Genomic DNA, 9,972 nt, shown 5'->3' with positions numbered 1-9,972 from the left:
AAAACTTGGGAAAATCTGACCCAAAAAAGAGGGAAAATCCAAACCCAGAGTGGGAAAATCTCAACTGGAAAAGGAGGGAAAATCTGACCCAAAAAAGAGGGAAACTCCGACAAGAAAGGAAATCCGGGAATGTCAGGGCTCTGGAATTCCAGGAGTTTCAGGCCCTGGAATTCCAGGAACGTCAGGAATCACATCCTGCTGGAAATCTGGGAATGTCAGGGCTCTGGAATTCCAGGAATGTCAGGCTCCAGAGCCACATCCTGGAAATCTGGGAATATCAAGCTCTGGGAAAGTGGGAGGAGTGTCAGGTTCTGGAATTCTGGGAATTCCTGCTCCATTATCCTGGGAATTCCAGCTCCATAAACCCAGCAATTCTAACTCTATAATCCCAGCAATTCCAGCTCCATTATCCTGGGAATTCCAGCTCCATAATCCCACCAATTCCAACTCCATAATCCCAGCAATTCCAGCTCCATTATCCTGGGAATTCTAGCTCCATAATCCCAGCAATTCCAGCTCCGTTATCCCAGCAATTCCAGCTGCATTATCCCAGGAATTCCAGCTCCATTATCCTGGGAATTCTAGCTCCATAATCCCAGCAATTCCAGCTCCGTTATCCCAGCAATTCCAGCTCCATTATCCTGGGAATTCTAGCTCCACAATCCCAGGAATTCCAGCTCTGTTATCCCAGCAATTCCAGCTGCATTATCCCAGGAATTCCAGCTCCATTATCCCAGGAATTCCAGCTCCATAATCCCAGCAATTCCAGCTGCATTATCCTGGGAATTCCAGCTCCATAATCCCAGCAATTCCAGCTCCGTAATCCCAGTCTCTCAGGGCTGTGGAATTCCTTCTCCATTATCCCAGGCTCTCAAGGCTCTGGAATTCTGGGCTCTGTAATCCCAGGAATTCCCGCTCCGTTATCGCAGAATTCCAGCTCTGTTATCCCGGTCTCTCAGGGCTCTGTTATCCAGGAATTCCCGCTCCGTTATCGCAGAATTCCATCCCTGTCACCCACTCAGCCATCCCAGTCTTTCAGGGCTCCATTGTCCTGGAATTCCCGCTCCGTTATCCCAGAATTCCCGCTCTGTTATCCAGGTCTCTCAGGGCTCTGTTATCCCACAATTTCCACTCCGCAATCCCAGAGTTCCTGCTCCCTTATCCCAGAATTCTGTGTTATCCCAGAATTCCCGCTCCATCGTCAGTTATCCCGGCATTCCCGCTCTCCCCTCAGGGCTCTGTTATCCCGTCGTTCCCGCTGTGTTATCCCTCATCATTCCCGCTCTCCCGGCCATTCCCGCTCCGTTATCCCGTCATTCCCGCTCTGTCCCTCATCATTCCCGTTCTCCTGGCTGTTCCCGCTCTGTTATCCCGTCATTCCCACTGTTATCCCGTCATTCCCGCTCCGTTATCCCGTCATTCCCGCTCTGTCCCTCATCATTCCCGCTCTCCTGGCTGTTCCCGCTCTGTTATCCCGTCATTCCCACTGTTATCCCGGCTATTCCCGCTCTGTTATTATCCCAACTATTCCTGTTCCGTTATCCCATCCCTCATTCCTGCTCCGTTATCCCTCATCATTCCCGCTCTCCCAGCATTCCCACTCTCCCCTCAGGGCTGTTATCCCATCATTCCCGCAGTGTTATCCCGGCATTCCCGAGCTCTCCCCCATCCCTCATTCCCGCTCTGTTATCCCGGCTATTCCCTCAGGGCTGTGTTATCCCGTCATTCCCCCTCTGTTATCCCATCATTCCTGAGCTGTCCCTCAGCATTCCCGAGCTGTCCCCTGTCCCTCATTCCCACTCTCCCGGCATTATTCCCGTTATCCCATCCCTCATTCCCGCTCTCCCGTTCCCGGCATTCCCGCAGCTGCAGCAGCGCAGTGACCACGGTGGCCGCCAGGGGGCGCCGCATGCGCAGAAGAGCTCCGGCACGGGCCCCTGCGAGGGGGCATTCCCGCTCTGCTATCCCGGCTATTCCCACTGTCCCTCGTTATTCCCGCTTTGTTATCCCGGCTATCCCCGATCATTCCTGCTCTGTTATCCCTCATTCCCTCCCCATCCCGTCATTCCCACTCTCCCCCCGGCTGTTCCCGTTCCCGGCATTCCTGCAGTTCCAGCAGCGCAGTGATGACGGTGGCTGCCGGGGGGCGCCGCGGGCGGCGCATGCGCAGAAGAGCTCTGGCACGGGCCGCTGCGAGGGCATTGCCGCTGTGCTATCCTATCCCTCATCATTCCCGCTGTGTTATCCCGGCTATCCCCGCTGTCCCTCATCATTCCCACCCCGTTATCCCGGCATTATTCCCGTTATCCCGCCCCTCATTCCCGCTCTCCCCCCGGCTGTTCCCGTTCCCGTTATTCCCGCAGCTGCAGCAGCGCAGTGACGATGGTGGTCGCTCGGGGGCGCCGTGGGCAGGGCATGCGCAGAAGAGCTCCGGCACGGGCCCCTGCGGGGGCATTCCCGCCCTGTTATCCCATCCCTCACTCCCGCTGTCCCCCACCCCTCATTCCCGCTGTGTTATCCCGGCTATCCCCGCTGTCCCTCATCATTCCCACCCCGTTATCCCGCCCCTCATTCCCGCTCTCCCCCCGGCTGCTGTTCCTGTTCCCGCAGCTGCAGCAGCGCAGTGACGATGGTGGCCGCCGGGGGGCGCCGCGGGGGCTCGCGGGCGGTGCACGCGCAGAAGAGCTCCCGCACGGGCCGCTGCGAGGGCTCCCGCGCCGCCTCCGCGGGCAGCGGCGGCCGCGACCCCAGCGCGGCCTGGTACGCGGCCTCGTCCAGGGAATCCTCCGAGCACGAATCCTCTGGGATAACGGGAAGGAGGGACGGGGAGACAGAGAGAGAGGGAGCGGCCGTCAGCAGCGGGTACCGGGAATAATCCCGGCCCCATCCCAGCCCGCCGCTTCCTGATGTACCCAGAGCGATCCCAAGCTTTCCTTGGGCACTCTCAGCAATTCTCTGGAAATTCCAGCCCAGCCCCTCCTCACCCTCCCAGCCAGGAATTCCCTTCTGGGATACCAAGATCCAAAAACGCCAAAATCCAAGAATCCCAAAACCCCAAAATCCCAACCCTCTGGAATGGCGGCAGGGGAGCGGGAATCCCGGCCCCAATTCCAGCCCGGCGTTTCCTGAACTTCCCAGAGTGATGCTGACACTGCACCTCCTCACCTTCCCAGCCAGGAATTCTTTACCAAAATCCCAAAACCCCAAGATCCCAAAATCCCAACCCTCTGGAATCCGGGGAAGGAGCAGCCATTGGCAACGGATCCGGAGAATCCCAGCACGGCGCTTCGTGATGTACCCAGGGTGATCTCAGCCTTTCCTTGGACACTGCCAGGGATCCTCTGGGAATTCCAGCCCAGCCCCTCCTCACCCTCGCAGACAGGAATTCCTTCCCAAAATCCCAAAACCCCAAGATCCCAAAATCCCAACCCTCTGCAATGGCGGCAGGGAGCAGATCCCAGGAATCCTGCGCTGATCCCAGCCTGGCGCTTCCTGATGTTCCCAGGGTCCTAAGCTTTCCTTGGACACTCCCACAGGATTCTCTGGAATTCCAGCCCAGACAGGAATTCCTTCCCAAGATCCCAAAATCCCAAGATCCCCAAATCCCGACCTGCTGGCCATGGTGGGAGCCATTCCCTTTCCTGCCATTCCAGGCCCTTTTCCCAAATCCCTCTCCAGCTCTCCTGGGTTGGATCCAGCCCCATCCCAACTCCTCCTTGAGACGGAATTTCAGGATCCAGGAAATTCCCTGGGAATTCAGGACTCCAGGAAGGGTCTCCCTTCCCTTTCCCATCCCCAAATTCCATAAAAATCCCTCGGGATGGATCCTGAGTGTCCTTGAGCCCGGAATCCCGGAATGGTTTGGGATGGAATCCCTGGACCTTCAATCCCATCCCAGGGACCCTTCCCACCATCCCAGGGTGATCCAAATCCACCCTTGGATGCTCCCAGGGATTCTCTGGGAATTCCAGCCCAGCCAGGAATTCCTTCCCAAGATCCCACCATCCCAAGCTCCCCTTTCCCACTGGAAGCCATTCCCTGCCTCCTGCCCCTCCAGCCCTTGCCCAAATCCCAGCTCTCCTGCAGCCCCTTTGGGATGGGGAAGCGGCTCCAAGGATTCCCTGGATCCTCCCCTGATCCAGCTGCACATTCCCAGCTCTCCCAGCCTGCCACTGGATGCATCTCCATCCCGATTCCTGCTTGAGAAGGAATTTTGGGATCCAGGGGCTTCCCTGGGAATTCAGGACTACAGGAAGGGTCTCCCTTCCCTTTCCCATCCCCAAATTCCATAAAAATCCCTTGGGATGGACCCTGAGTGTCCTTGATCCCAGAATCCCGGAATGGTTTGGGATGGAATCCATGGACCTTCAATTCCATCCCACTCCAGTCCCACCATCCCGGGGTGATCCAAATCCACCCTGGGACACTCCCAGCGATCCTCCGGGAATTCCAGCTGAGCCAGGAATTCCTTCCCGAGATCCCACAATCCCAAGCTCCCCTTTCCCAGTGGGAATCCCATCCCATCCCATCCCATTCCCCTTTCCCCAAATCCCAAAGCCCCTTTCCCACCCGAGCACTCCCCGGATCCCTTCCCCGCGCCTGTTCCCTCTCTGTAATTCCTGGCATTCCCGTTATTCCTGGCATTCCCGTTGTGTTCCCGGTACCGTCGGATCCGTCGTCGCGGAGCGGGGGCAGGTGGGGCACGTTCAGGGCCAGCATCTCCCAGAGCGTGAGGCCGAAGGCGAAGACGTCGGCGCGGTCCGAGATGGCCCCGCCCGGCTCCAGCGCCTCGGGCGGCGACCACGGCTCCGTGCCCACGTAGCACAGCGAGGGATCGCTCACTGCACAGGGAAAAACGGGAATAAATCGGGAATTATGGGATCAATGGGATATGGGGCTCCGTGCCCACGTAGCACAGCGAGGGATCGCTCACTGCACAGGGAAAAACGGGAATAAATTGGGAATTATGGGATCAATGGGATCAATGGGATCAATGGGGCTCCGTGCCCACGTAGCACAGCGAGGGATCGCTCACTGCACAGGGAAAAACGGGAATAAATCGGGAATAACGGGATCAATGGGATCAATGGGATATGGGGCTCCGTGCCCACGTAGCACAGGGAGGGGTCGCTCACTGCCGAAGGAAAAACGGGAATAAATCGGGAATAATGGGATCAATGGGATCAATGGGATCAATGGGGCTCTGTGCCCACGTAGCACAGGGAGGGATCGCTCACTGCCGAGGGAAAAACGGGAATAAATCGGGAATAACGGGATCAATGGGATCAATGGGATCAATGGGGCTCTGTGCCCACGTAGCACAGGGAGGGATCGCTCACTGCCGAGGGAAAACCGGGAATAAATCGGGAATAATGGGATCAATGGGATCAATGGGATATGGGGCTCTGTGCCCACGTAGCACAGCGAGGGGTCGCTCACTGCCGAGGGAAAAACGGGAATAAATCGGGAATAACGGGATCAATGGGATCAATGGGATATGGGGCTCCGTGCCCACATAGTACAGGGAGGGATCGCTCACTGCACAGGGAAAAACGGGAATAAATCGAGAATAACAGGATCAATGGGATCAATGGGGCTCCGTGCCCATGTAGCACAGGGAGGGATCGCTCACTGCACAGGGAAAAACGGGAATAAATCGGGAATAATGGGATCAATGGGATCAATGGGGCTCTGTGCTCACGTAGCACAGCGAGGGGTCGCTCACTGCCGAGGGAAAAACGGGAATAAATCGGGAATAACGGGATCAATGGGATCAATGGGATCAATGGGGCTCCGTGCCCACGTAGCACAGCGAGGGATCGCTCACTGCACAGGGAAAAACGGGAATAAATCGGGAATAATGGGATCAATGGGATATGGGGCTCCGTGCCCACGTAGCACAGGGAGGGATCGCTCACTGCCGAGGGAAAAACGGGAATAAATCGGGAATAACGGGATCAATGGGATCAATGGGATCAATGGGGCTCCGTGCCCACGTAGCACAGGGAGGGGTCGCTCACTGCACAGGGAAAAACGGGAATAAATCGGGAATAATGGGATCAGTGGGATCAATGGGATCAATGGGGCTCTGTGCCCACGTAGCACAGGGACGGGTCGCTCACTGCACAGGGAAAACGGGAATAAATCGGGAATAACGGGATCAATTGGATCAATGGGATATGGGGCTCCGTTCCCACGTAGCACAGGGAGGGGTCGCTCACTGCACAGGGAAAAACGGGAATAAATCGGGAATAACGGGATCAATGGGATCAATGGGGCTCTGTGCCCACGTAGCACAGGGAAGGGTCGCTCACTGCCGAAGGAAAAACGGGAATAAATCGGGAATAACGGGATCAATGGGGTATGGGGCTCCGTGCCCACGTAGCACAGCGAGGGGTCGCTCACTGCACAGGGAAAAACTGGAATAAATCGGGAATTATGGGATCAATGGGATCAATGGGATATGGGGCTCTGTGCCCACGTAGCACAGGGAGGGATCGCTCACTGCCCAGGGAAAAACGGGAATAAATCGGGAATAATGGGATCAATGGGATCAATGGGGCTCTGTGCTCACGTAGCACAGCGAGGGGTCGCTCACTGCCGAGGGAAAAACGGGAATAAATCGGGAATAACGGGATCAATGGGATCAATGGGATCAATGGGGCTCCGTGCCCACGTAGCACAGCGAGGGGTCGCTCACTGCACAGGGAAAAACGGGAATAAATCGGGAATTATGGGATCAATGGGATCAATGGGATATGGGGCTCTGTGCCCACGTAGCACAGGGATGGGTCGCTCACTGCACAGGGAAAAACGGGAATAAATCGGGAATTATGGGATCAATGGGGTCAATGGGATATGGGGCTCTGTGCTCACGTAGCACGGAGAGGGGTCGCTCTCTGCATAGGGAAAAACGGGATATTGGGATCAATGGGATCAACAGGATCAACGGGATCAATTGGATCAATGGGATATGGGGCTCCGTGCCCACGTAGCACAGGGACGGGTCGCTCACTGCCGAGGGAAAAACGGGAATAAATCGGGAATAACGGGATCAAAGGGATATGGGGCTCTGTGCCCACGTAGCACAGGGAGGCGTCGCTCACTGCACAGGGAAAAACGGGAATAAATCGGGAATAACGGGATCAATGGGATCAATGGGGCTCCGTGCCCACGTAGCACAGGGATGGGTCGCTCACTGCACAGGGAAAAACGGGAATAAATCGGGAATAACGGGATCAATGGGATCAATGGGATCAATGGGATCAATGGGGCTCCGTGCCCACGTAGCACAGGGAGGGGTCGCTCACTGCACAGGGAAAAACGGGAATAAATCGGGAATAACGGGATCAAAGGGATATGGGGCTCTGTGCCCACATAGGAGAGAGAGGGGTCGCTCACTGCCATGGGATAACAGGAACGTATTTGGAATAATGGGATCAATGGAATTTTGGGATTGGCCACGCAGTACAGGGACGGGTTTCTCACTGCACAGGGATAACAGGGACCAATCGGGATCAACTGGATATCAGGACTGGGATATTGGGATTGGGAATGGGAATGAGATCAAAGGGATTTCAGGAATGGGATTGGGAATGTGATCGGGATTGCTCGCTGCTGAAGGAGCGGAGGGAACAAATTGGGAATGATGGGATCAAAGGGATATCGGGATATTGGGAATGGGATTGCTCACTGCAGCAGCAGCAGAGGGATAGCGGGATATTGGGATCAAAGGGATTTTAGGATTGGGAATGGGATCGCTCACTGCAGCGGGATAACGGGATATCAGGGACAGGATTGGGAATGGGAATGGATTGGGAAGGGGATCACTCACTGCCACAGGATCCAGGGATCAAAGGGATGCTGGGAATGGGATCCGTGGGATGGGAGTCCCACACTCCATACCAATTTACGGGGATCCCCCATTCCCGGGCATTCCCGGGTTCCCACCTGTCAGGTTCTCATCCAGGGGCAGGGAGACGCCGACGTCGCAGATCTTGACGGTCTCGAAGGCGCCGCGGACGACGACGTTGGGGGATTTGATGTCGCCGTGGAGCAGCCGCTGCTCCGTGTGCAGGTACTGCGGGAAACCCCGGGAATGCCGGGAATTCAGACCAAGGACAAATCCCGGATCCAGCCTCAAAACCTCGGGGGTGGCTCGGAATCCGTGGGTTGGGGGATCTCATGGATCAGCCCAATCCTGCGGCCGCTCCTTGGGCACTGCCAGGGATTCTCTGGGAACTCCAGCCCAAATGGGAATTACTTTCCAAGATCCCAAAATCCCGACCCTCTGGCCATGGTGGGAGCCATTCCCTGTGCTGCCATTCCAGGCCCTTTTCCCAAATCCCCCTCCAGCTCTCCTGGGTTGGATCCAGCCCCATCCCAACTCCTTGAGGAGGAATTCCGGGATCCAGGGGCTTCCCTGGGAATTCAGGACTCCAGGAAGGGTCTCCCTTCCCTTTTCCATCCCCGAATTCCACAAAAATTCCTTGATCCCAGAATGGTTTGGGATGGGATCCATGGACCTTCAATCCCATCCCATCCCATTCCAACCTCAATCCCAGACCGCTCCAACCTTTCCCTTGGACTCTCCCAGGGATTCTCTGGGAATTCCAGCCCAGCCAGGAATCCCTTCCCAAATCCCACCCCAAGCTCCCCTTTCCTAGGAATTCCCTCCATTCCCAGCTCTCCCAGCCTGACATTGGATCCATCCCCATGCCAATTCCTCCCTGAGAAGGAATTTTGGGATCCAGGGCCTTCACTGGGAATTCAGGACTCCAGGAAGGGTCTCCCTTCCCTTTTCCATCCCCGAATTCCATAAAAATCCCTCGGGATGGATCCTGAGTGCCCTTGATCCCAGAATCCCAGAATGGTTTGGGATGGGATCGATGGACCTTCAATCCCACCCCATTCCAACCCCAATCCCAGGCCACTCCAACCTTTCCTTGGACTTTCCCCAGGATTCTCTGGGAATTCCAGCCCAGCCGGGAAATCCCTCCCAAGATCCCACCCATCCCCATCCCTATCCCAGCATCTAGACAGCCCCTCTGGCTCCCCTTTATCCCAGATTTTCAGGATTTCCTTGGAATCTCAGAATCTTCTCGGAATCCCATGACTTTCCCAGAACTCCCAGGGTTTCCCCAGAATTCCGGGATTTCCCTGGGATTTTCCCGGTACCTGGAGGCCCCTGGCCATGCTGAGGGCCACGTGCAGGATGGTGTTTGCCGGGAACATTCCCAGGCCCTGCTCCCGGCGCTCCTCGATGAGGTCGTTCAGGGATTTCTCCCCCCCGAATTCCATGGCCAGGCAGAGGCTCCCGTCCGGAGCCTTCGTCAGCGCCCGGTACCCTGGAATGGCAATGGGATCACTGGGAATGGGAATGGGATGGGATCACTGGGAATGGGAGCCATGGGAATGGGAATGGGATCCGTGGGAATGGGATCCACGGGAATGGGAGCCATGGGAATTGGATCCCTGACAATTGGAATGGGGGTGGGAATGGGATCCTTGGGATTGGGATGGGATCCATGGGATCTGTGGGAATGGGAGCTGTGGGAATGGGATCTATGGGAATGGGAGCCATGGGATCCGTGCGAATGGGATCACTGGGAATGGGAGCCATGGGATCAGTGGGAATGGGAGCCATGGGATCCATGGGAATGGCAATGGGATGGGATCCATGGGGATGGGATCCATGGGAATGGGATTTGTGGGAATGGGATCCATAGGAATGGGAGCCATGGGATTTCTGGGAATGGGAATGGGAGCCATGAGAATGGGAATGGAATTGTGGGAATGGTAATGGGATTGGATCCATGGGAATGGGATCCGTGGGAATGGGAGCTGTAGGAATGGGATCCATTGGAGTGGGAATGGGATTCATGGGAATCGGAGCTGTGGGATCCATGGGAATGGGATTAATGAGAATGGGATCCGTGAGAATGGGATGGGAATGGGGATGGCAACCACAAT

At 56.2% G+C, this 9,972-nt stretch overlaps 1 protein-coding gene across 1 annotated transcript; it reads right to left on the bottom strand.

Moving 5' to 3' along the window:
- Positions 1-2,568: 2,568 nt before the first annotated feature.
- Positions 2,569-9,347, bottom strand: LOC128950551 (lymphokine-activated killer T-cell-originated protein kinase-like; the record flags this gene model as incomplete). The annotated part of the gene is made up of 4 exons (XM_054295418.1): positions 2,569-2,801; positions 4,665-4,841; positions 7,951-8,080; positions 9,178-9,347. Coding segments are annotated over 4 exons (710 nt in total), but the record flags the coding sequence as incomplete, so codon positions are not given.
- Positions 9,348-9,972: the final 625 nt, after the last annotated feature.

The sequence above is a fragment of the Melozone crissalis genome, unplaced genomic scaffold (genome assembly GCF_028551555.1).
Source record: "Melozone crissalis strain CALT ecotype California unplaced genomic scaffold, PUWL_Pcris_2 ptg000720l_1, whole genome shotgun sequence".
Taxonomy (NCBI): Eukaryota; Metazoa; Chordata; class Aves; order Passeriformes; family Passerellidae; genus Melozone; species Melozone crissalis.
The sequence above is the reverse complement of the archived record's forward strand: the minus strand, read 5'-3'. Positions and strand labels throughout refer to the sequence as shown.